General features: G+C 37.6%; 1 protein-coding gene and 2 long non-coding RNA genes across 4 annotated transcripts; 1 reads left to right on the forward strand and 2 right to left on the reverse strand.

The window, feature by feature from the left end:
• Positions 1 to 26,953, forward strand: LOC113639178 (zinc metalloproteinase-disintegrin-like brevilysin H2a). Of its 2 annotated transcripts, none has more exons than XM_047818342.1 (21): positions 1 to 1,413; positions 18,936 to 19,003; positions 19,097 to 19,173; positions 19,379 to 19,454; positions 19,591 to 19,667; positions 20,094 to 20,289; positions 20,531 to 20,593; positions 21,104 to 21,175; positions 21,406 to 21,575; positions 21,656 to 21,737; positions 21,811 to 21,941; positions 22,789 to 22,966; positions 23,055 to 23,144; positions 24,172 to 24,367; positions 24,455 to 24,560; positions 24,700 to 24,868; positions 24,943 to 25,023; positions 25,194 to 25,287; positions 25,473 to 25,572; positions 25,900 to 25,946; positions 26,099 to 26,953. In XM_047818342.1, exons 1-20 carry the CDS (start codon positions 1,398 to 1,400, stop codon positions 25,943 to 25,945), a joined length of 2,088 nt encoding a protein of 695 aa, XP_047674298.1. In that variant the 5' UTR covers positions 1 to 1,397; the 3' UTR covers position 25,946; positions 26,099 to 26,953. The 2 variants fall into 2 exon arrangements, with proteins under 2 accessions (XP_047674298.1, XP_026996703.2); XM_027140902.2 differs by lacking the exon at positions 1 to 1,413 and adding an exon at positions 16,865 to 17,151.
• LOC113639195 lies at positions 20,694 to 23,283 on the reverse strand. The gene is made up of 4 exons (XR_003439783.2): positions 23,067 to 23,283; positions 22,763 to 22,958; positions 22,619 to 22,668; positions 20,694 to 21,723 (listed from the first exon to the last, which is right to left on the reverse strand). It is a non-coding gene; the product is annotated as an uncharacterized LOC113639195 (long non-coding RNA).
• Positions 23,509 to 27,810, reverse strand: LOC125145466. The gene is made up of 3 exons (XR_007143854.1): positions 27,507 to 27,810; positions 26,072 to 26,116; positions 23,509 to 23,647 (listed from the first exon to the last, which is right to left on the reverse strand). It is a non-coding gene; the product is annotated as an uncharacterized LOC125145466 (long non-coding RNA).
• Positions 27,811 to 27,846: the final 36 nt, after the last annotated feature.

Below are 27,846 nucleotides of genomic sequence, written 5' to 3' on the forward strand. Positions count from 1 at the left end.
CCTGAGCAGCCGCTTACGGAAATCGCGTCACGTAGTGCACTGGCACGCCCCCTGCTCCAAGAGGAGAATCTAAATAAATAAATTGTATACACGTATATTTAAATGATGCAATTTAACAAAGTATTAACAAAGTATATCATTAGAATCAATAAATTACTTTATATATTTAAAAAAATAACTTTATTTAAATTAAATCAGCCAACGTGGGAAATTATGTTAAAAAGATTCATTTATTCTGAAAGTGGGTTGAATGTTCATTTGGTCATGAGTTTAAATCCCAGATCTGCCAAGCTGCCACTACAGGGCCCTTGAGCAAGGCCCTTAACCTTTAGTTGAATATAAATATGTGATGAATATAATACATGTTTTTGCTCTGGATAAGGGTGTCGGCAAAGTGCTTTAAAACATTATGAGCAGGAAATATTTAAACAACGCTGCTTTATGAAGTTATAGCTTTACTAACCCTTTCCTCCTTTTAACACATTGCATGCAGTTTCTTTTTTTGGCTCAAAAGTTTTTTTTTTTTTGTCATGCTTGAGTGTTGTACCTAAAATAATAAAAATGTTCTCCCACGACGGTGTGCTATGAATATCACATGCAAGTTTATTTGAAACGGAAAACAGCCATTTAGAATAATTGCTCAGACCCTGCCTGTATACTTCAGTAATAAACAGGTCTTTCTGAACACAGAGGTGCGGGTGGTTCCTTCAGACTCACAGCTTGTTCGTGAAGGTAAACAGCTCTTGTTGTTGGTATTCTCAGCAGCTCGTACCCTGGGGCTTGCTGTGGATGTTCTATTACTGCAACCACATTCTGAACATTTAAATCCAGAGTGAAAGAAACAATATTACTCAGATGATAGACATTCCCAGATCGTGTTTGTGCCAAAAAATAAGTTTCTGTTACATGAAGCTGGAATGCATGGAACTTGGGCATCGAATGTTTTTCGACAAAGAAAAGAAAAAGCCTCATTTGTGTGGAATTTTATTGTTTAACATTTCTTTTCTGCCCCCATCTGTCCCGAAATCCCTCTGTCCCTGCCGTCCCGCAGCAGGCGGAAGGAAGTGCTGGAGCTAGCCTTGCGAAGCCCAGCCAAACTGTCTTCTATTAAGCATAACAATGGGAGCCACTAAATATAGCAAGGGTCATGGGTCACATCAGTGAGGAGACACGGCACTCTTCTTACAGGCTGACCATAAAGCATGACAGGAATGAAGCTTCAAGATGGTGTATTTAAGGACAGCTATAACTCAGGCTTTTTGAGACAATTTGCCTTTTTAGGAACTTAGATGGAAATATGAGATGAAAATTTACAGCACTGACTGTTTTTTCTCTATGTTTTTTTGGGGGCTGGACTGTAATTGCTGCAGCATGAAGATGGATGAATCTTATGTCTGATGAAAAATACCAAGTGTAAGTAGCTTGTTAAGGTTGTTGTAGCTCTCACATGATCACTTTTTGTGTGTTAGTGATTTGATATTTAACTTTAACTATTTGACATTTGAGTCTAATGATTCAGTATTTGATTCAGTCTAACTTAGACTAGACTCCTACTGCAGTCCTGCATGAAGTTTAATGACAAATGTGTGATTGAGCAAATTTATATGACATAAATCTTAAATATTTGAGCTCCTTATCAGTTCCCCAACTTGTATACATTATATACTGAGAGGGAGCTAGACAGCTGACTGAGATGCACCCAGAGTTTTTTATTCCTTATTAATTACGGTCCTCTTATGGACCTGCTTTGGTTTAGCCACACTAGAGGAATGCTTATGACACTGACTCATCGTATCTACATCGTATGTTAAGGCCTGAGGTGTTGGGGCTTGTCACTAATCCCCCCTTACGTCATCCACTCAATCTGGTTAAACATTTTCATGGCTTGAAATTGCTGTTCTTTTAACTTCTGAGACTATGACTTCATGGCTCTTGAACCCTATGCACTCCAGTACAGAGGAATCGCTCTGCTTTTCAGTCCACGTCCTTTCAGATATTTTTGACAGTAATGACCCTGCATCAATCCCATCATGCTGAATTGAGGGAGAACAATGTTCTGCTTTTATTCTCTACACACATGACTTCCTATATGAACTGATGATATCTGATGGTCCTCGAGGATATGAGGTTAGGTGTCCAAGCCCCAAACAGGATAAATTACTGATGTGATTTGATAAAGTGCCATAATTGTTACAGTTTGACAACAGAGTTTCTGAGCTTTGCGAAGGATTAGGCTAAATCTGTAAAACTGAGTTAAAGCGTCTCAGATTTTCTGTAAATTAAACAAACTTTTGTTAATTTTGTGAAGCAAGAAAAGAATTCCAGATGTAGAGAAATTCATGGCTGTTATTGCTGTCTGACAAAGAGTGTATGTGTGTGAGCGAGAGTCTGAAATGCACCAGCATTGTATAAACTATCAACTCTCTCTCTCTCTCTCTCTCTCTCTCTCTCTCTCTCTCTCTCTCTCTCTCTCTCTCTCTCTCTCACTCTGTCTCTCTCTCCTACAACTTTAAAGCTATAGCTTTACGTCTGCCACTGTTTTTTTTCTCTGAGAAAACAATTATGACAAATGCACAAGCACATTTTTTTTATCCATTGCTATAGAAACATATTTAATAATCCACTGAATGGCTTTAAACCCTCCATGGTAACATTCTTGATAAACATTTGAAGAAGTTATTTATTATTATAAATCTTATTTCAATGTTATGCCATTAAGAAGAAATGGAAGTATTCGACCGATCGATGATAACGTGATAGTGTTAGCATCGCATCCTTGGAATTGGCGCTTATATAAAGATATCATTGCACAACGCAAGCACCTGTTACTGCAATATTCTCCAACTTAAAAGGTAATCTGAAACTTCAGCAACCTAATGAGAAACCTTTGGCCTGGCAATAGCTGCTTGTGATGTATCATCAGAGTTGAATCTAATGGTATTGGACATAATACACACACACACACACACACACACACACACACACACACACACACACACACCTTTTCACAATTTCTTCCAATGTCGATACAAATAATCGTAATTGTTTCCCAGGTGTAAAATAGCATAAACATTCTTGTTTTTTGGACATGTTTAAGATTAATTGTGTGTGTGTGTGTGTGTGTGTGTGTGTGTGTGTGTGTGTGTGTGTGTGTGTGTGTGTGTGTGTGTGTGTGTTGTCCTCTTGTTTCCCCAGTTGACAAAACAGGCTTCTATTTGAGTGAATCCCAGATGGTGTGGTAGACAGACACGACTCAGACAGATTTATTTATTTATTTTTATTACATGCTGTTTTTACTTCTACACTACAGTATTTTAACTTACAATTGTAGAAGTAAAAACACTTTTTGATGCTTGGTGGTACAGTAGTTTGGTGGTTAAGATTGTGGACTTCTGATTGGAGGATTGTCAGTTCAAATCCTAGGACCACCAAGCTGCCACTGCTTGTCCCTTGAGAAAAAGGCCTTTAAACCTATAAATGAGAAACATTAGTGGCCCTGGATAAGTTTGTCTGCTAAAAGCTGGTGCTGATGATGTATTGGTGACAAGAATAATTGCATTCTTAACTCTAATAAACTTCTCCACCTCTTGCAGATTAGCTGGCTCAGGTGTGTTAGATCAAAACCAGACCTCAACTCAGCAAGAAAGAAGCTCTGAAGAAACTTGAATTGTGAAATGCCGGATGAGGGGGGAAAAGCTTCTATTTTTAGACTGTTGAGCAAAAAGATGACTTTACAAGAAAGACCAAAGTGTGGGCAATTGGAAACAGTGAAACAATCCAAGCGCAAAAAATAATCTCCACAGCTAGTCACTGTGTTTGTGAGTAGATGAACAACTACTTCTGTTACCGGAATATATGAGGCAGACCTCCTAATTACAGCCCAGTTCTAAGAGAAATAGCTGACTTGCACAACATGAGCAGTTTTTTTAGTACATTTACTGAAACAACTCATTTTGAGACCCACATGATTTAGGACTAGTTTAATGCTGCTTTCAAATCAAGGACTTAAAATATCATGCTCTCCTATCATGAACTCCTATAATTAATTAAAAATAGTTTTCGTTTTGTAGTTGTAGGAATAATACACTTTGGTTGACATCTTAAAACTGAAAAATTATCATGAATATGTTGATATCAGCCTGACCTAATTTGGTATAAATCAGATGAGAAATCCAGAACTGTTGGGAAAAGTTAATGATACAATTGTGATAATCTTGGGATGAACACACACCTACCATTTTTTTTTTTTTTACATGTTGGTGAAACTGTATGCCCACAATTCTTAAAAAAGTGTCCAACCTGGTCCACACCCAGTTACTGCTAAGGGAAACCCTCCAGTGTACTCCAGTGTGTTCAGACCGGCTTCCATCTGCTAACACACACACAGAGGGTTGGCCAGCTTTACAAACAGAAACTTATTTTTTCCAGCTTCCTTATTACTTGATTAAACTATTCGATGAAGGTCTGCAATTTTCAAACTGCTTTACCTTTGCTTTTATCATCTGTTGTATCTGTTGTGCTACTTAAGAAACTTGCAAAAGTTTCCTTTCTACGTGTGATGTAGAAACAAATACAGATATGAAGAGAAGCAGTACTGTGTATGGTCTTTCAGGAAGTTTAGAGTCTCATCATTCTGTACATTAGCTTACCTCTTTAGAACTGTTTGATCAAGTTTAATTATTTGCCAAGTCATTGATGTAAGCAGAGCGAAAATGACAAAGCAATGGCTCATGGTTTACTGGAGCTGCTGAAGAGTTGTTTAGAGAATGTGAATTAAGGAGATTGTTGTCAGCAATGCAATGACCAAAACAAGGTGCTGGGTAAACAAGAATTGCCTGCAGTGTCATCCAAAATGGGTATGACGTCTGATTTGTTTTTGGTCACTGTCACGAATGTTGATTGCAAGATGGCAAAACTAATCCTCTTTTCACATTAACACCAGATAGATGGCTGAAGATCTAACAACAATCTGCAGTACACAGACTCCGAGATGACTCCTTGGTCATCAGTGAAAGGTTGTATTAACTTAGGACTTACACACATGCTTGGTGTGACGAGAAAGGTCTGTGTGTGTGCGGATTAAACGGCGCATAACTATGACCTAAAGCTAAACCAGTTTGTTCCAGGTACAGAGGCAAGGCACTGACTTTAGATCATTCAAACAAGCACACACATACACAGAGATGAGCACTGAAGCACGACTTGCTTCTCTTTCCCTAAAGGATTCACCAGTGCTCTTTGTTTGAAAAAAAAAAATGTTTATTAAGTCCAACGAACAAAAATATCACCTGCCCTGCTTTGGTGTAGAGATTAGAGCCCTGTCAAGGTTTATTAAGTCAAAAGTCCAACAAGCTATTATTTGGCCTGTGAAGCAGAGGTTAGTGCACTGGCCACCATCGGCTATTAAGTGCATGCTGCATGTCTCTCCTTTAGCACCAGATGAGGGTTTGTTGAGAGTTTGCTTAAGGTGGGTGCCAGTGTAATTTCTGCTAATGCATGAGGTCCCTGTTTCAAAGAGATGTTCTTTCCTTTAGCTGTAAAGTCATGTTTCATTGAAGTCAAAAGTCAGACAAGAATGTGGGCCATCCACCCTGTTTTACTGTGGAGGGTAGTATAATATAAAGTGTGTGAAGTCCCTTGTGGTGCTTCTTTAGGTGCAGATCACAATTCAGTTAGTCAAAAGTCCAATGACAGAGCACACTCCATTTCCTGCTATGGCATTGAGGCTAGTGCTGCAAGCACATTTTACAAGAGATTCCTTGCCTGAGGCTGCATCCCTCTCCTTTAGCATTTAGGGATTATTACTGTAAGTCCAAAAAGCAAGGGCACCACACATCTAACCACAGCACATAGGTTAGTTCTGTATGCTCTGGTGTGTAAGATTTCTGGCTTGAGCCCCTATGATTCTCCATTGTGTCCAGGTCAGGATTCAGAAAGCCCTGATGTGTCAAGTAACGAAGTACAAATACGTTATTACCTTACTTAAGTAGAATTTTTGAGTATCTATACTTTAATAGAGTAATTATTTTTTAGCAGACTTCTTACTTCTACTCCTTACATTTTAATAATTTTGGCTTGTTTTCATTTCGGCTTGTTATCATTCAAAAAAAAACTATCAAGATAAATCATGCCATCCGGATAGAGTGAATGTGATTGTGGTTGGATGAGAAGTATAAACATATACCATTCCGACACCCTGTTGGTTTGTACGCGATCCATCGCACCTGCACATGACACAAATCACGTCACACTTCAGTTACCCAATGCTGGACAGACGGAGCCAAGTACGAAGGTATCCATGGCAGAGGCTCAAAACTCAATGTCTCAACAACCAAGCACCAGTGAGGAAGTTGGTAGCCAGGAACACCAACCAACCCCAACCCTTATACATCCCTGGCCAGACCTGGAAGAAGTTTTTGAAATGGTTGGATGGAAAAATAAGTCATTGTGCATGCACTGTAAGCTATGCGCACCCAAATACCACGAGCTAATGGCTTTCAAAAACTCACCGTCTAATTTAAAAAAAGCATATTGAGGTGAGCTGAAATTTTGTTATTATCAGTCAATTATTAACAAAGTTATCTGAGCTTAAATTATCTCTATATTTGTAAGTTAATTGTGCAAAGCTATAGTCGATTATTGACAATATTGTAGTGACCTAGTAACGTACTAACAATGATAAATTTGCAATATTTGCTATGGCAAACTTGGGTACATGCCAATGGTTTGCTTGCTACCAGTAGGCTATGATTCAACATTGCAAACTAGTTTGGTGGCTTGGTGTGAGATTTGAAATTCAACTTTAACCAAATGTTATCTGAGCTTTTTATTGTTACTATATGCAATATTTGTAAGTTAATTGTGCAAAGCTATAATCTACAGCTGGTTGATAAGTTATGTACTAAGGATATTCATGATCCTGTCTGTGTATGAGAGGGCACGTGCCTGTATGGGGCCCAATGGGTCCTTGTAAAGAGGTAATAGGCCCAGCCAAATGCTGTTTAAAATGATTTTACTGCTAATTTTCAGTCATGCCAGCAGCTGCTTGTGGTCCTAAAACAGCTTTAAAGGGATAGTTCACCCAAAAAGAAAAATTCTGTCATCATTTTCTCATCCTCATGTTGTTTTAAATCTGTATGAATTTCTTTATTCTGATGAACTTCTTTTCCTTCTTGAAGAAGACCGGCCTTCTTGAAACGATCCAGCAGTTGGATGCGTACCTGGGGTGCCCAGGAGACACAGTAGAGGTACTGAAGTCCTTCCCAGCTGTGTGCCAGCTATCACTTAAGCTTAATACAGCTCTCCCGGACTCAGCAGCCTGTGAAAGACTGTTTAGTGTTGCAGGGCTGATCTTCAGGCCAAGAAGAGCATGCATTTGCTCAAAGAACTCTGAGAACTAGCTGCTTTTGTGGATGAACAAAGCCTATTGGTAACTCTTTGTCGCATGTTCTGTGCTTAACTGTTGTTGTTTAAGTCCACTGTGTTTGTTTCAATAAAGGTTATTGATGACATGCCTCTGAAGTTTGACTTTTTGCACTATTACAATACTTATAGCCAGGGGCGGTTCTAGACCTTTTTAGGGTGGCTTCAGACCCCCTGTCTGTGATCTCAGCCACCCTAAAACTATAAATATAATTTTTACTTTCAAAAATAAAAAATAAAAATGACGTTAAAATGCAGGAGATGTCGTCGATGGGAAAGAAAATTATTTATCAGTTTGATCCAAGAACGAATTTTTTTACTTTGCTTTTATGCATGTGCGTTGTAGTCTTTCAAAAGTGCGTCTTCGGCTGTCTGCTTTATTTGAATGGAGAAGCACGTCAGTCAGAGCTGGAGGCGTTTATCTATAACGTTAACCGCAAAGACGGCAACAGACGCAAAGACGGTCTTTGTCTTGTGAATATTTTTTTATTAATGACTGCATTCATTGGACACAATGTTCGTAGAGAATGCACACATACATACTGTAAACTGATTTGATTCAAGACTGGCATCATTACATCATTCATAAAATTTTCGTGTCCACTTTTGCCATTTTAAATAATACCATAACTTTTGGCTTACTATGTAGTCATATAATAACTCTTAAATACTAACTGAGGGCTAAGCCCCCCTAAAGATGAAATCCTAGTACCGCCCCTGCTTATAGCCAACTAGTCATATCTTCCGCTCCATAAAACACAGCTCAGTAGTACACATACAGTATATGGTTCTTTAATGTATTTGCATTGTACTAAAATGCGTTCTTTTTTAATGGGCATATACAGTATGCGGCTGAAACAGGTAGCCTAGTGCGTCCCAAATTTTTCAACATTAACATATTACTAAAACATTATAGTCATTATATCTTTTAGAAATATGTTTTTTGAAGAGGTGTGGTAGTGCACAATAGGCCCCTGTGGTACAGCCTAAGCTTTTGTCCTTATCGGCATTTTTTTCTTGCATTACTTTTACATTTATTCTTTTAAAGTAGTTTTGAAACCAGTACTTTTACACTTTTACTTGAGTAAAAAGCTTGAGTTGATACTTCAACTTCTACAGAAGTCTCTGAAGTCTTTTTAAACCCTAGTATCTACAGTATACTTCTACCTGAGTAATGAATGTGAATACTTTTGACACCACCAAGTACGCCAAAAGTAAAATTACAGTAGCAAGGCCGAGGCTTCCTTCTCTCATGTAGTGGTTAGTGCTGTGGGCCCTGCTGCATGACATTCAAGGCTCGAGGCACTGTGATATAAGTTGTAGATCATGGTTCTTTAAGTCCTAAGTCAAACAAGTTTTTGAATGTCTGACTGTGGTGTAGAGAATAGTGCCTTGGCCACTGGTGCAATACATCCCTGGTTCAAAGCTCTGTGCCTTTCCTTTTTGCTGTTTAGCATCTGTAAGTCAAAAGTCCAATGAGCAAAAGAATTACAAGCCCTTTTCTGTGGTAAAGGTCAGTGCCACACATTATGGTGTGTAACATCTCTGGTTCTAGGCTTAATGTCTTTCCTTTTATCTCTAGCTCATGGTTATTCAAGTCAGCAACAACCACAAACCCTGCATGTCCTGTCATGGAGTTAGTGATGTGAACTGCTGTGCATGTGGTCACTGGTTCTATTCACTCTGGTAGTAGTTGCTTTAGCTTTAGGGCTGGGTTAATTTGACAAAAGTGAAACGGTCTCTCTAACACAAGCTGCTTGCATCAGTTTGTGTGGTCCATGTGGATAAAGACAAGCATGGCTCTAGATTGTTAGGTCATTGGTTTAAGCCCAGCTACAACTCCGCAATATGAGTGGGTCTGTATGCTTAGCAAGGAAAGCTAGCTGTTGGAGGCAGACAGGGTCTGAACCATGGCCAGGTATGCGTGAAATGAGGTGGATGGTCTTCATAAACCTTGCCATAATGCTAAAACAAAACACACAGACTTAAACCTGGGCTTAACTGCACCAAAACCCACAGCACTAACCACTACACCATTGTAGGACAAGTGAGTTGGTGCTGAATCATCTGACACTCCATAACATCACTGTTAAGTGATGTTAGTGGTGAATGAGCAAGTATGTCTTCCACCGGTGTCCAAACAGAGACTATTTTTCAAATTTCAGTTAAATTACATTACACAAAACCATTTTAATTTAGAACACTGATTCTTCTAGTGAGATTAGAACCCTTATCTTTCACATATGAATGACATTTCTGTTGTAAAAAAAAAAATATGTGTAGTTTGATACAACCTGCCTGTGTTATGAACTAGCTCTGCCATCTCAGATGATGCTGAGGTTCAACAGAAAGTGATGAGTGACAATGCACTAGCATGCCATATTAAAGATCAATAATATATACTGCATGAATTTAATACTTAAAAAATGTACAAGACAAACAATCTTCTTAAAGAATCAAAGAGTAATTTTTTCAATACTGAAATTCTTCAAGAAGAATTATTAATAAAAATAAGTTTTTAATGGTTTTTAATTGGGAAACTGGTAATCCAGCTGTGTTTTTTTTTTTTTTTTTTTTTTTTGCTATAACAGAAACTAACACGCTTCAACAGTTAATGTGACAACATACAATTAAAAAACATTTGTGTTGGCAATAAGAGGAATAAACAATACTAAAACAAAAAACAAACAAAAAAACTGCTTTATCCCATGATTTTTTCTATAATAGCACCTCCCCAACTTATTTATTCCTTACTTGTCATAAGCTATTACTTTGAAACTATTACAATAAATTTGGTTTAGTAGTTCCCAGTTTTAGCTTTGGTATAAAGCAGGTTTTGTTATGCAGATATAGCAGTACTGTTGATGGTCAAGTAATAACTGTCAGCTAATATCTTTCCATGCCAAGAGACATAGCGTGACATTTTTGTGGTATCTATTTGTAAAGACCCTTATGTAGGTCAGTGATCTCACAATGCTATCTAAAGTGGATGATGTAGTTAGCTAACAAGGAGATTGCTGCTTTACAGTACAGGTGGGTTTTTTGTTTTGTTTCATTTCTGCTACATAATTTGAAGGACTAATTCTTATAAGTAGATACTCATTTGATGAAAAATGTCAGGAAGTGCCATAAAGATGGCTGCTTGCCTTGTGGGTTTCCTCCTTTGTCTCAGTGGACACCTCCCCAAGGCTTGAAAGATCCATTGTTTCAATTTCTCTCTCTCCCTTCCCTGACCATTGTCCTCTATCACTTTCTAGAGAGTCTGGAGCCAGCAGTGCTATTGTGTCTCCTGGCTGGGGACCAAGGTCAGGGTTGCAACTGCCTGCCAACAACCTTCAATAAACACAACATACACAAATATACACACTCAGTCTCTCAGTGTGTATAGGCCCATGATAATAGATTATTTGATAGGTTGGCATCAGTGGTCAGAAATACCAGTGCCAAAAGACAATAAACCTGACACCACTGAGCTGAAGTAGGTCATGTTTATGCCACTGTGCATGCTTGCAGCAGGTAAAAAAAATCACTGCAAACATACAGTACACAACAAGGTTCTGCAGCACAAATAACACTTAGCATATACTGTTGTCTGATTTGACAGTCATAACTAGATAAAAAAACTAAATAAATAAAAAGTTTACTTTTGTTTCTTATTTATCACGCCAATTTGGTCATCTACCATTCCACACACCAACCAATTCTCCCTATCATATGAAAGCTACCAGCCAGGGTTGGTTAAGGTTAACATGTGCTGCCACAGAGACTGCCTGCATCTGCTGCAAGTGCTGCACCCTGCCAAAGGGCAGCATAAGACACTTGGCAGAAAGCTCAATCTGCCCTTTTCCGCATATACAGCCTTGTGGACAAACCATGATTAGCCAGTGAGGATGGCGATAGATTGTTTATTAAGTTTGTTTTCTTGGCTTCCCCAGCCACGGATACCTATGGTATTTTCAGGATTATAAATTACCCAGGGAAATCCCGATGGAGATGTTCAAAACATGCAGGCATTAATTTGACTCTTGTATTTCAGTCTGGATTTTATGCCAATGTGGCAGGTGAAAACTGTATTTCTGCATGTTTCACTTGTGATCTCATGATGAAACAACGTACAAGCTTTATGAGATTTGCATTTTTAGCTGGTAATATTCATCCATCCATTCATCCATACAACACTTTGGTTTTTCTGAACTGTTTATCTTACAAAGGTCCACAAGAAACTTGGAGCCTATTCCAGTGGACTTGGGGTACAGGGCAGAGGACACCCTGGACAGAGTGAAAGTCCATCATAGAGTTGATCATGTGAAGAATAAACAAATAAACAGTACCAGGCAGCCACTATGAATGAATGAATGAATGAATGAATGAATGAATGAATTACTTAATATCCCAGAGTGTGTGTGTGTGTGTGTGTGTGTGTGTGTGTGTGTGTGTGTGTGTGTGTGTGTGTGTGTGTGTGTGTGTGTGTGTGTGTGTGTGCGCGCCCTGCGATGGGTTGGCACAACACACAGTGTATCCTGCCCTGATGCCCGATGACGCCTGAGATAAGCACAGGCTCCTCGTAACCCGAGGTAGTTCGTATAAGCGGTAGAACTAAATATCCCACAAGCTTCATATCTGCTTGCCCACATAAACGTATAAACCTTTATCTGTATTTGTTTAGTTATATTAATATAGCAAAACTGTAGAATGAATTATTTTATAATCATGTTTTCTAGCCACCACACCAGAGATTCTGGTGCCGATAGCATCCTCAGTGTGTGTGTGTGTGTGTGTGTGTGTGTGTGTGTGTGTGTGTGTGTGTGTGTGTGTGTGTGTGTGTGTGTGTGTGTGTGTGTGTGTGTTTGTGTGTGCTTGTGTGCTTGTGTGCTTGTGTGTGTGTGTGTGTGTGTTTGTGTGTGCTTGTGTGCTTGTGTGCTTGTGTGTGTGTGTGTGTGTGTGTGTGTGTGTGTGTGTGTGTGTGTGTGTGTGTGTGTGTGTGTGTGTGTGTGTGTGTGTGTGTGTGTGTGTGTGTGTGTGTGTGTGTGTGTGTGTGTGTGTGTGTGTGTGTGTGTGTGGAAAGGTTGAACGCAGTAGCATGAACCATATTAACCTTACAACTGGTTGGAACCGGCTGGTGCAGCAAGAGGAACCGATCTTGCAGATGAAGGTGTGTGTTCCAAATTTCATCAGACAACAAGGAAAGAGGGTCAGAGAGCGAAGTCAGCAGTACAGTCACACACACGCGCACACACACACACACACACACACACACACACACACACACACACACACACACACACACACACACACACACACACACACACCAGGATTTAGACAATGAGTAAAGAGGATCAGAGGGTGAGCACTGCAGTACTGTGGGAGATACACTCACATGTTACTAGTGTTAATGCTTTCACAGCCTCTCAATCTGATTAGATCCCACACAGGCACACACACACACACACACACACACACACACACACACACACACACACACACACACACACACAAGACCAGAAAATTCCCACTGCAGATGTTCAAATATGCAGGCATTATCTTAATTAGACCTGGATTTTATGCTTCATGTGTAGCCAATGTTGCAGCAGCTAATCAAATCAAAGAAAACTTTAATTCTCTCTAGTTTTAATATTTATGTTGCCAAGGGTACAGACTGGTTTGTCTGGCTCAGGTGTGGTATCTGTCTGAAAATTTTGCATACATTTGACTATTTATATTGCTGTTTTTCAAGACAAAAAAGTAAACTGCAGAATCTTATACATAAAGTATTATATGTGCGTATGAGATTAAATACTGAACTAGTAGAATTAAAGTGTAAACTAAATGCATAGTAAAACATTTGATGCATCTCATGTTTCTTTTTGATTCTAATAGATCAAAAGTTCCTAAATTCGTTTGTCTAACAGCATCTGGTTTGTCATAATGAACTTGTCTTCCAGCCTTTCCTTGTGTCTGAAGTCTGTTAGTCTACATGGTGATTACCATCACAGGCCTGCCTTGGAAGAGTGTTACAGAAAAACAGCTTACACAGTACAGTTGATGTGCACATGCCTAATTAACTTTAATGCCAATGGCAATGACATCATCCTTTTTTAATCCGAGCCACTTTTGCAGCCATGGTCCAATAAAAGATGAGATTGACGTTCAATGAGTTTAAGAAAATCTAGAAAAGCAGATGAAATTGTTGACATCAAAGGGTCTCTTCAGTCCTCTAAACACACACACACAAATTGTTTTAAATTTTGTTCACACCACATTACGTCATCGTCTGTACACAATGGAAAAAAGTGAGATTTTTCCAGTTCATGAGACGCCTCTGATATTTTCATATATCTCAGACGCATATTACACAAGAACCCTTTTATATTAATATGGTACGTTTATATACTTGAGACTCTTTTAACACATCAAGGGTGCCAATATTTTGTGCAGAACATGAAGTATTGAAAAGGGGACAACAAATGTATCTTAATTCTCCCAAACGAGCTATTTTATGCATCTCCATGTCCAGAGGTCTGAGCATGTGGACATTCTCTTTAACAAGACTCATCTAAGGACAAGTGTTTTCAAGATTATTTTAATCAGGTTGCCTCTGCCAAAAGGTTAACTCTGAAAGCATGCACTTATCAACATGCACAAACCTCTAAATATAACGAAGCTCAAAATTGGTCTGTGTAGGTGTTATTTATTTAATATTTATTAGTTTGCCTGTTTTTTCTTTTTTTCTTTTTTTTTTTTAAAAAAGGAGGAGCCAATACTTTTTTCTTTTTTGACTGCTGAAAATGTTTAACTTTAAAGGCAGATAAATAGAAGGGTGCAAAATGTACCAAAACGTACTACATTTGTACCTGGACCACAGTTTAAGGAGATTCGAGACAAAATGAGTAATACATGCCCATACAATTGATAAAGAATGAGTTTAGAGAGCCCTCTTGTGGACAAAATGAGTAACAAACGCCGGTACAAATAATAAAGAATCAAATTAGAGAGCCATCTTGTGGACAAAATGAGTAACAAACGCCGGTACAATTAATAAAGAATCAAATTAGAGAGCCATCTTGTGGACAAAATGAGTAACAAATTCCGGTACAATTAAAAAAAATTAGATTAGAGACAAAACGAGTAACAGCTCCTTATTCACAATCTTCAGCCTGTTTATAATTGCATCATGGCATAGTTACAGAAGGTTTGCCTTCTCTACACTCTGAGATAATTATACTCACAAGACCTTACACAGAGACCTTTTAACTGTTATCATTATCATTTTACCTTGCTGTGTGATTGTAGTGATCTGTGACAGCTCGTCTGTGCTTACAGTGCAAACTCAAACAATTTGTGGTTTGTTTTTAAAAGAAAAAAAGCCGTCGGGCATGTTTCTCAATCACAAAGTGGTGGGTCATGCCAAAACAGAGCTGAGATAAATCAAGATATGCATATACAGTACTGTATGCATAAATATGTGTGTACAGTATATACTTATAATTTTGAAAGGCCCACCTGAAGCAAGTCTGGAACTGTGAGACTGTGCTGAGATCAAAGACTTATCAGATGGGATCAGAAGAAAGGAGGATTTGCAGCTTGAGTGGTTCTGTAGGAAAAGTCTCCCTTTTTATCACTAAGGCTGTGGGTTCATCTCTTACACTGGCTCATGTTCCTACTTACTATAAAAAAAAAACACCAGGGCTGAAAGTTATGTTTGATGTATAGACTGTAGGTTCAATTACTGGTTGTGAAATGTACAGAAGATAGAGAAGCAACATGAACAACACTGTGTTGTGAAATAAAGTGAATCAGGTTTTAATGGACAATGCAAACAGAGCTAAATGTGAGTCTCACTTACAAAAAAAAAACAATACATGAAGAGAGTTTAGAGTTCTGTCCGAGTCACCTAAAAATATTTGTTTTGGTATGAAACGGACATAAAATGCCTGCACAATAATCAAATGGTCAAACTGGAGTAAAATTATTGAATCAAGATGTTAAAGGAAATCAATCAATAATTAGGGAAGTGTTTGATTGTGATTTGTATTTGATTAAAAATGACATCTATTTATAGTTATGTTTAATATTGTTGAACATACATGAAATGAGTTTAGCTATAAGCAGCTTCTCTCTCGCCAGCCATGTGAGTGTACAGTATGTTCATCTGTCCTGGAGGTGAAAAACTTCATTTCAATCTCCTTCCAAAAAGTAAAAAAGTCATGCATATACCACAAAAGTCCATGTGTTAGCTGTTTGTATTAAATGTATAACATATTACAGCAGTTTTGTGAGAGGATTCATAGCTGGAACAACCATCAGACCTACTCATGCATGAACAACTGCAGCTGCAACTGTGGAACAAAAGCAAGTAGCATATTTAAGTTAAAATGCTGAAATCTGAGACCTGGTTAATTATCTGAAGACCAAGCCAAGGATTTACACCTGCACATGTTGCTGAAATCAAAACAGTTGAAACAGGTTTGTTCTTCTGCAGATTGCTGCAATGGTTTGACACAAATCTGAAATGGATCCAGACTATTTAGCCTCATGGGAGAGATCACTATAAGCCGCAGGGATATGATTCTAGCTTTACTCATGCAAGCTCAAATAACAACATTATTTGATGTTGAAATGTATTTTTCTGCTCAGATACTTATTTCTTATTCTGCAAATACTAACAAACAGATTATTTTTTTTTATTTTTGTTACAGAGATGGTCCAGATGATCCTTTTCTATCTTTTTATTTAACTGTTTGTTTTTTAATTCTTTTAAACTGGCTGCATAAAGTTAAAAATATTGTTGAGAATGTAAAAATGTGGTAGATCATTATATATTCTGGCCGATTGTTTGATCAGAGAAAGCTATCATGATGGGAATATTTATAATGATTCCTAGAATATTAGTTCCAACATAGTTTAACTGCTCAAAAACACAACGATGCTCCAGTTAAATTATGCTTTCATCAGTTAATTCAATTCAATTCAATTCAAGTTTATTTGTATAGCGCTTTTTACAATAGACATTTTCTCAAAGCAGCTTTACAGAACATAAACATAGCACAGAAGGTAAACATAATTAATGATAAAGGAAATAACGAATAATAAAAGAAATAAGAATTAACAGAATAAAAATTCTAGATTATTATTAGATATATATAGTTCACAATGTGTATGTATTTATTCCCCTATGAGCAAGTCTGAGGTGACTCAGGCAGCAGTGGCAAGGAAAAACTCCCTTAAAATGGTAAAGGAAGAAACCTTGAGAGGAACCGGACTCAAGGGGGAACCCATCCTCATATGGGTGACACTGGGGGTGTGATTGTAATATACAGTCAGTTAAATGTTGTATTGGTGTGAGGTTCATGGACTTCGGTTCTCCTTAGTATCACAGAGTCTAACTGGAGATGTCTCAGGATTCTTAGAGTCGGCCTCGGTTCAGTGGACGTCCAAAGGCTTCGTCCCACAGAGGACGTTGGGAGCTGGTACAGTGTCTGGATGCCTCGGGATGGGTACAAAGAGAGAAGCAGTGGAAAGGGTCTGGTATTTACATCAGTAGATCTGTATGTGGCATTCCAACTGCAACGTGTTAGAACAAGACCGATTACTCGTTCCTCCTTCTGTATGATAGACAGAGCTGGGCTTGGGTAACCTTCTCTTCATACTCAGGCATAAAAATGCTGAGGATAGTAGCTGATGGTCTCCTGCTGTGGAGCTTTGTGGTTTTAGTGTTATCTATCCACTCAGGTAAGATATTCAATACACTCCTCCATTATAAGTTCTCTGAGTGACTGATTTGCACTTATTTATATCAGTCCAAGTTTTTGAAGTATAACTGTACAGTATATTGTTAGAACAGAGCTGGTTTTGAATGTGATTCGACTCAATAGTGGGTTGAAAATGGTTTCAAATGTCTAGTCTATTCATGATTATACTCAAGTGCTCAAGCATCATATTTCTGGCTCTTTTAGAGACCATTGAAAATAAATATATTGAATACTTTCCATTCAACAAAATGTGAAAATGCTCAAACATTCTCTTAGAGTGTATTGGAAACTGTGTCAAACTGTTATTCTATTTATTTTGGAGATCCATTTAATGCCCCAAATGAATTTAATTCAAACCTTACAATCATAAAAACAAGCTTATCATGTTTTGTATGTATTCAGATCAAGTAGTCTGATAATGGAACAGTTCATCTGTATAAACATGGAACAGTTAAAATGGTGAACAAAAAGTTTGATGCTCTAGGATGGTGTTTGTGCAGGTTGATTGGTAGACATGTCACAGAGGGAAATACAGAACAACACAGAGAAAAAGCTGGATTTAAAGCAGGAGTACTTCTCGCTTTGAAAACTATTCACTAATTAACAGGAAGACAAAGGGGACTGTTAGTGATTTACTTGACTGAGGCAACATGTAACTAGAGAGAAAGCAAAAGAAAAAGGACAGCCTTTTACATATTGTACCTAAACATTAAATCACTAGACTAAGGTCTATTCAGCGGTGTATGGAGTAGCTCATGTTCACACTCCACAATTTACCCAGAGTGCCGCTGAGCTGAGAAGTGATCATCTCAATCATGGTCTCCCAAGAACCTCACAATGTTTTGGCTTATACTGTGTAAAACTCTCTATTGTTTTCTTCATGCATTTTACAAATTTTATAATAATCAATCTTTAGCTCTAAAAGAAACTTTCAATAACATTCCCCCAACATGCATTAAAAAAAAACCACACAAAAATTCTAACTCCATTGAAAGCTTTCAGTCGAATGTGATACAAGATACCTTCACACGTGTTCTCCAGCTTTGTTAGACATTACAACTGAAAACTGCTGTTGTTCTCGAGAAAAGAAGGAACATTCTGTAGCCTGTGAAAATAAAAGTCTGTAAAGACTATTCCTTCCATAACTATGGAAGGATTCAGACAGTTTTAAGTTACTAATAACACAGAGGTCATAGTATGATACACACCTTCCTGTGTGTTTTTATTGTTGAATATTAAGTAATATTGTTCAAATTTGAGTTATATAAGATTTCAACCAAATTAGCAGCTAACATGACTGAATCGTTATGATAGTTTTAATACTTCAGAAGTGCTAATGTATAATTTCTTAGTACTGGTTCACGTTATAACTTTTGTCTAACACAGACACAGGGAGAATAAATCCATCATTCTTTGTCCAAGGAAGAAACCTCGATTGCAATCTCTGGCTGGCATGAGACATGAATGAATCCTACAAAATCAGGATTAATGTAATCAATAGGTTGAAAGACTAGATAAGAACAGTCTGTGAATTTGTGATTGACCAGAAACCAAAACTCAAAGTTCAAGAGTCTCATTAATGGTGTATTCCTACCTCATGCTCAAGTTCCTAAGAGTCATTATAACCATCACTATAAGACAAAATCTTTACTGAAGTCACTGAGTGACAGTTCTGTGGTGTGGTCTGAACAAAGCTGAAATCTAGCTTTTTTGGACAAATCATCATCTATATTAACATAATTACATCTGGTTCGTGTACATTAGATGGACTGGACCTCTATGAAGTGGTTCAACCAATCAGACTCCATGACCTCCATAAAAGAGCTTTAGAGGTAAGAGTCGGTGGGTGATTCAACCTTGGGAATCTCTCATGGGAATTGGTCATAAATGTATATATAATGTATGTAATTATTCCTTTTTTCCAGTCTACGAGGCCTGATACTCTGAAATATGCCATGAATCTTAGTGGCAATCACATTGAAATGCATCTAGAGAAAAACACGTAAGCTTTACTTTTGCCAGGGGGAGGATGTTTAAAGTCCACATAAGTTTTTATTTTTCCCCTCAGATCTTTATGAGAAGATGAAATTGTTAATTAAATGTGTGAAAAATACAAATAAATTGGCTTTTTTAAAAAAAAAAAAAATGCCGTTAATGTAATTTTTCTGTAATTCAAAAATTTGAAATTAGTGTTTTTATTTTTTAAGTGATTTTATAAGCGAGGACTACACTGAGACTCACTACATGAGCGATGGGACTCCTGTCATAACTAAACCTGAAATGGTGGGTGGATTCTCCTTTAATTCAGTTTTACTTGGTCCTTAGCTGTAGTTTTCTTGCTTAATTTCTAACCTAGCTACAATTTCTGGCAAAATTATACATGCACACTGATTCATGCTAATTCTGAGGATTTTTACAGGATCTCTGCTACTACCAGGGGAAGATCATGAATGACAGGAACTCAATGGTCAGCATGAGCATCTGTGATGGATTACGGTACAGCCAAAAACCTGGCTCAATGCTGGGTGAAAAGCATTTTACAAGTGACTATAAAAAGTGTGGTTTTATTGAGACTGGAATGAAAACCTGAATAATTCTTGGCCAGGAGGAACTTAATTCATGGCCCCATTATATTAATTTGTGGAGCTCAGCTGCTCCATACTTTCAGAAGCATTATTGAATATATTTTGAGATTTGATACTTACTGGTAATTGAAAGAAGGTTATGGTGGATTGAGCAAATCTAGCATCCTTAAAGGTTTTGTTGGTTTGTTGCCCTCTTTTCTAAAATGTTACTGACCTTAAAATAAATAAAAACACTTGGAGTGTTTCTACTTCAAGTACTTCAGAGATCAGATACTGTATATGATAATCAACATATGGTTTAAAAACTATAGATCTCCAAAGTTTTCATGTATTTCAGGGGATATATTCAGACTGCAAAGCAGAGGTTTATTATCGAGCCTCTGTCTGAAGACACTGACGGTGACCATGCGGTGATGAAGTACGAAGATGTGACTGATTCTCCTTCTGTATGTGGCGTCACCAACACTACATGGTATCCGTTCCCTGAAGGCTTTCCAGGTTCTTCCCGTGGCAAATCTAAAGCTCGCATGTCAGTAAGTGAGATCAATTACATATAGAGATTTTCTGCAACTCAAGAGCTCAGTCAAACCATCGCCTCAATACCTAAGATGTAAATTTCATAGTCAATATAACTGATGTACCAGGAAACAGGAAGTGAGGAAAAGTCAAAATGGAACCATGGCTAATGGACTCCAGACATGAAACATAATAACTATTATTTTACTGATATACAAATATTTTAAAAATGTTTATACTTTTTTTTCTATTTTTTAGGGACCAACAATGTTCCAGCAAAACAAATACAATGAAGTTGTCCTTGTAGTGGACAACAGAATGGTATGTAATCAGCAGCCACATTAATCGTCAGAAATCTAACACAAACAGCAATGGTCCATAATCGAACGATCGAGAAACCAGGAAATAATACGCACAGATGTGGATAAAAATAATTGGATTTAATGCTGGCAAGACTTCATGATGTGGCAAAGCTACAGCAGAGAATTCATAGATAAACCAGTCAAGGGTCAAACACAGAACAGGTGGACACAATGGGATAACCCACCAATGACAGTACAGAGGCAGGACTGACTATAGAAACAAAACTAAACAATAATGTACACAAACACAAACAACACAATCTTACTCCACACACAGTATAAGCCATAATTTTGGATTAAATAACATTTACTAGGTTAGTATTAGTAACATATACTGTACATATAGTAGCAAGATATTTAGTATACTAAATAAACATATCATTCACAAGTAAATACAAAGAAACAGATCTTTTTTTAATGCTGTAATTTTGTCTCTGACTGACCAGATGTTTGATTTGCTCTCACACAGTATTTGAAGCTGGACAGGAACATCACCAAAGTGAGACAGAAGATCTTCGATATTCTCAACTTTGTTAATGTTGTGAGTCTCTGACTTCATGTTTAAGTAAATTCGATAAAACTGATTTAATCATAAAGGGTGCATCTTCTAAGAAGTTATTCCAAGAGTTCACTGTCAAGAAATCATTCGCTAATCTGACCAATCAGATTCAAGTTATGTTTGGATTTAAGTTAACTACTGGAAAGATTTTGTTGGAAGATTTACTTTATTTGTTTTTATTATGTATTTTACTGTTCTTTGTTTTGTGACAGGTCTATAAACCGCTGAACACTTTCATCGCTCTGATTGGTCTGGAGGTTTGGACTGATAGTGATAAGATTGCGGTGACTACACCTTCTAGTGACACTCTGGGTGCTTTTACAAAGTGGAGAAATGAAGATCTGGTAAAGCGGATTAAGCACGACAACGCTCATCTGATCACGTGAGTGTGAAAAAGAAATAAATTACACAAATGACGTTGAATGAAAAAAGCATATTACTTGGTTTCTGTCGTTACTTCAGTGAAATCGACTTTGATGGGGCGACAGTGGGCCTGGCGTTCGTCGGCACCCTGTGCACAGAATCTTCTACTGGAGTCATACAGGTACCAAAAAGAGGATAGTTACTACATAAACATGGATATGATTAACATCCATGTGCTTTGTCTTGTCTCTTAGGACCATAATACACGAGCCATAGCTATAGGAGCCACTCTGGCGCATGAGATGGGACATAACCTGGGAATGAGCCACGACAACAGCTCTTGTGCATGTTCTGGGGAAAGCTGCATCATGGCTGCCTATCTGAGGTAACAAGCTATGTGTATTAGCAGCAACATGTTTCAGAAACATTCATTTACAAGGAAAACTTAAAAACTCTACAGTTTTATTTAAAGCCTAATTTAAAATATGACTATTAATTAATATTACAATCCCTTTAAGTGGCCATAAAACATTTATTTCTTTCAGAGGAGGTATTTTAAGATAATTAAGAAAATATTCCACTGATTATCTATTGGATAACATAATGAATTAAATTAATTCACTTATGAATTGACCTTCTAGCTGTAGGAATAATATATAGGAATTATAATTGACATCACTTAATTAATTCAACCATTCAAAATACCAAATTAACAACATTATAGAATATCCTACACACACACACACACACACACACACACACACACACACACACACACACACACACACACACACACACACAAAAGACAGAAAGAAAGACAGAAAGACAGAAAGAAAGAAAGAAAGAAAGAAAGAAAGAAAGAAAGAAAGAAAGAAAGAAAGAAAGAAAGACAGAGCTCGTACTGTACATGCAGATTACATATCACAAGCTGTTCTTATGTCATAAAACAAACAAATAAAATATATCTTAACATCAAGGTTGATTATAGAACTGTCAGCTCTCTGAGACTATACAGTATAAATATTTACGTAGGTTTTATTTCAGTTGTAATGAAGTGCTTACCTAGCTGTATTCACAAAGCCCTTTCAATCCGGATGTGATACCAGCAGCATCTTAACAAATGGAACATCATGGCAGTGACACAAACAAACTTTACATTAAATATTTTGACTCATCACATAATTGACCTAATTAGTGAAGATGTACTTTTTGAGCTCTGTTTGTTTTTGTAGCTACAACATCCCACAGCTCTTCAGCAATTGCAGCTTGGCCAATTACGAGCGGTTCCTGAACACACGGAGCCCTGAGTGTCTCCTCAATAAACCGCAAGCCAAAGACCTGCTCCAGCCTGCAGTTTGCGGCAACGGCTTCCGAGAGATTGGAGAAGACTGTGACTGTGGACCTGCATCGGTAAAATATAAACTATAGCATTTTGTTATCATTTGCAAATTCAAACTGACTGAATTGATTTTCTCTGTGTGTGTATGTGTGTGTGTAGAAATGCACCAACCCGTGCTGCAATGCCACCACGTGCAAACTCACAAAGGGCTCAAAGTGTGCAGAAGGAGAGTGTTGTCAGAACTGTAAGGTAAAAACACAAACACAAGACCACATTTGATATATTTGATATTATTCTGTTGTGCTATTATATGAAAGTAATCACCGGTGATGATGTGAAGTGACTCTTACTTACAAAGTGTATTCTTTTTTATAACAGCACATCATGAAGTGTTTTGTTCCTTAGACATGAACACAATTTGCCAACAATTTTTTTAATGCAAAAAATAGGGAAAGAAGTGCTAGTTGAAGTGTTTCCTGAATAAGTAGGTCTTCAACCATCGTTTGAAAATAGCCAGCTGTCCGGACCCCTAGGGGACCAGAAAAGAGTCTTGTAGTATACTTGCCTCCTACTTTGAGAGATGGTGGAACCAGTCGAGCAGTGCTGGTAGATCAGAGGGTGTAGGGTGCAGTGCGGGGAGTGATGAGGGCTTTGAGGTAAGAGGGAGCCATGCAGCCGCATTTTGGATCATTTGCAGAGGACGAATTGCATCCATAGGTAGACCTGACAGCAGTGCGTTGCAGTAATCCGGTCTAGAAATGACAAGAGACCGAACAAGTACCTGAGCAGCCTGTGTGAACAAAAATGGCCGAATCCTTCTAATGTTGTTCTAATGTCCTTCTAACCTTCCATGGTTACCCCAAGGTTGCAAGCTGTGGCTGAAGGGGAGAGGAGATAATTTTTAAAATAGACATTAGTTTATGTTGTGCATCTGAATGAGCTGTTGCTATAAAAACCTATTAAAACCAGTGTACTAACATAAACCATGGGATTGGCAGATGCACTTTCCACAGAGCTTCTGGTAAAAAAAATTATTCAACACTTTCTGAGCACTTTTATCACTTATTTGTTTGTATTTTGTTTTTCATATCTTGTTGTACACCTGGTTTCAGACACAAACAATGCCTACAAACATTCAGCTCCAGTTCCACACAGTTCCACACACCATGTACAGTAGACGTGTGTACTGTATACAGTATGTGCCATGCTCCCAGTTCTCCCTTATAGTATTTTTTAGGTCCAGATATATGCACCATCCAATGTTCTCGTTATACAGATTGCTGACGCCTCCCTGCTGTGTCGTCCCATGCGTGATGAGTGTGACCTGCCTGAATATTGCATGGGAAATTCAAGCTCATGCCCTGAGGATGTTTTCTCCGTGAACGGTTTGCCGTGCAAGAATCGCACTGGCTACTGCTACAATGGGCAGTGTCCAAAACGGGAAGAGCAGTGCATCAAAATGTGGGGTTCAGGTACTGGAAATGGTTCCCAAGCATTAAAAGTATTAAAACTACATTAAAACCACAAATAAAGAATTTTACTGATTTGGTCTTTATCAGGTGCCATTGTAGGGGTTGATAACTGCTATTACCAGAACACAAAGGGACAAGTGCATGCTTATTGTACACGAACTTCCAACACCCAGTTTATAGGATGCCAGAAACAGTGAGTCCATTATGACATACGTTCAAATGCAATGTAATAATCTTTACTTCTACAGTTTCAGCTTAAAGCTCATTTTTCAAATACAGACTGATATTAACCCTTAATCATTGAGTAATTCTCCTAATGTTTGATCTCTTAGGGATGTGATGTGTGGAAAGCTTTTCTGTGACAAAGGCCAGGCCAACCCCAACTATGGCCGCTACGTCACGATCACGATGTCACAGGGCAACTGCAAAGCCACTATATACAGCGACAGTACCCAAGATTTTGGTCAAGTCGACACAGGGACCAAGTGTGGTGAAGAGAAAGTAAGATCTCCTTTGTTCAAAACAACAACCTGTAAATCAAAACGGATCAGTTTACTCATTCTTCGGTCTTCCAGGTGTGTAGTAAAAACCAGTGTCTGAGTTTAGACGTCGTCTACAAAGCAAGCAACTGCACAGCTAAGTGTGGTGCAAACAGGGTAAGTTTCAGGTATGGCAGGTATGTAATATGGGCCAATTTTGTTGAGTAAAACATCTAGACATCTAGATTTAATCACAAACATTTCCCTGGCATTAGCCAAATATTCAAAACAAAGCCAATAAAAAGATGCATTTTCTCCTGATCTGAGTGTAATCATGTGTATTTCAGGTGTGTAATCATAAGCTGCAGTGCACCTGCGCACCTAACTGGCTTCCACCTGACTGTGTGATGCGAGTCAGCAGATCTCAGTCTTCATATACAAGTACATGTTGTTGTTTTTTTTTATTATGTATTATTATTTCATTATTCAACTATGTATTTCCCTAGATCCTAGTTCCAGAGACATTTATGAAAAAAAAAATAGTAATGTGGAAAATAAAATAAATGAAATGCCAACATCGGGAGTACAAGGAATAACGCTGCACCTTCCACTTGTTTGCATTTTAGGTCAACAGACAGGCATCGCTGTGGCTGTCTTTATCCTGTTGGGGGCTGTTTTAATTGGGTTGGCCATCTACTGCATGAAATGTAGAAAGAATCAAAGCAGGTAAGCAGGAGTACCGCCTTCTGTTGATTATAATTTTATCATATCTTTTACAAAAGCAGAGTAAGCTCAGTACTGTACTGTCAAACTTGTACTTACAAGTTGAATTTCTAAAATAAGGTTAGACATTTATTTTATAGATAGTAAATGTAATGAATTTTAGTAAATTCTTTAAAAATCAAAAGAAAAAAGAAAAAACACAATGTATACCATTCATAGACCACCAGGCCATTAGTTTTAAATTATTTTTATTATATTACTATCTTAATCAGAAAATATTAAATTTCTCAAAATTTAAATTTAATTTTTTATAACAAACTTTTCTTTTAGTTCAACGAGTGGAAACCGTGTTCCAAAGTCTACCGTAAATGTCTAAGGTAAGTCTTTTTTTATTTATTTCTTTTTCTTTTTTTTCTGAACATTAAGCCAGTTTGGTCATGACAAATGTTTCAAATAATAAATGGATTCAACATTAAATTAGACTGAAAAAGGAATTTCATACTTGCATTAACACACTGTTCTCTTCCAGGCTTCGTGAACATCCAGTCTGCAGGAGACAGACATACAGAACACACTGAGCTAAATTTGGATTACTTTTTTCTTTTCTTTGTTTTTTTTTTTTTTTTTTTTTACGAACTTTCATAAAAATTACCTGAAGAGTATAGCATAGATGCTGTAAAATTATTTTTATTGGATGTCTTTGCTTGTTAAAATAGTTTATATATCAGGCTTGTGAGGTGGACTGGGTGCATCCCAGAGTGCAGACACACTGCAACCATGAACAGGAAACTGAACTGAACAATGAATGAATGAATGAATGAATGAATGAATGAATGAATGAATGAATGAATGAACAAACAAATAAACAAACAAATAAATAATCAGCTACATTAGTAATACTCTGTATGTAGCTTTCTTTTGCATATTGGTTTCTATAAAAACAATATGATCACAAAATGTCTGTATATCACACTGTAGTTAAACGTATGTTTCTGCATCTTTGTTTCCAGGTCTCATGCACTATATCATTACAGTTTAGGTCCAGGAGCCAGTTTCTGTTTCTTTGTTCTCAGGTTTCATACAGTATCAGATTACAGGGAAAGAACACATATAGGTGTGGACTTCTTGGATCTCAGGTCTTTTTGAAACACACACACACAAAAAAAAAAAAACAATAGCCATATATATGCATTTACTATTCTGCCTGTATGTATTTAAAATATATGCATTGGAATTGCTTTAATTGACATTGAAATGTCCAATATAATACTTTTGACATTTTATTGTTTGATTATTGTGCTGCATCCCTTCTTCTAAAGCATTATTTTCTGCAAAATTGTTCAGTGATTGTTCAATGCCATAATACAGACTTGTTTTCTCATTTTGTCCGACTGCCGGTTTGTGGGGTTACATAAAGTACATTTTTGTCAGTAGGTCACAACAGGAGCTATGCACAGGTATAATAAATACACATAACTTTGTAATTTACTTCACAGCACTATTAAAATTCTAGGCTCTAGAACCACCTCAAATATCCCAACCCAGACAAACCAATCCAACCAGCTGAACCTACAAACAACTGAACCTGTGCAACAAACTAACCTAACCAATCAAGCCACCAAAAATCTCTCTCTCTCTCTCTCTCTCTCTCTCTCTCTCTCTCTCTCCTGATTCCTTTATTTCTACATACAAATACATTTACTTTTGGTTTTCAATCAGTTTTATTATATTTAAATATTTATGACAATGATATGGGCTTCACAGGAAATCAGAGTCCTATTTATTGGTTTAGTTCAGGATAACTAGCTGTTGGTGCTGTGGGTCATGCTGCAGATCTGACACTAGATGGCAGAAAACTATGCTAAAAATGCTATGCTAACTTTTTTTTTATTATTTATTTGTTTATTTATTTATTTTTTAAGAAATGTTTTACTCACATTTATCCTTCCTCCAATTGTGTCCATTCTCCCCATCCCTGACATGGAGACCCTCTGAGTATGCTGGCACCACCATACTACATAAAAGGGATGGTATTAGCCAGCTGATGAGCAGTAACTCTTTTAGTCAGATGTATTGTTTGGAATTCTGTCATGGATGGTTTGGAAAATGCCATGCCTGAACACCAGGAAGACTTTCTGGCAGGCTTTGTTTTTCCTGGGTCACGTGTCTTTGTTTTTGTTACGTTATCACGTGTTTGCCCCGCCCTATACCTGTTCCTCATGTCTTCCCAATTTGTCAGGACTCCTGCTTGGACATTTTCTGCCGGAACATTAGGGG

The sequence above is a fragment of the Tachysurus fulvidraco genome, chromosome 9, assembly GCF_022655615.1.
Source record: "Tachysurus fulvidraco isolate hzauxx_2018 chromosome 9, HZAU_PFXX_2.0, whole genome shotgun sequence".
NCBI lineage: Eukaryota > Metazoa > Chordata > Actinopteri > Siluriformes > Bagridae > Tachysurus > Tachysurus fulvidraco.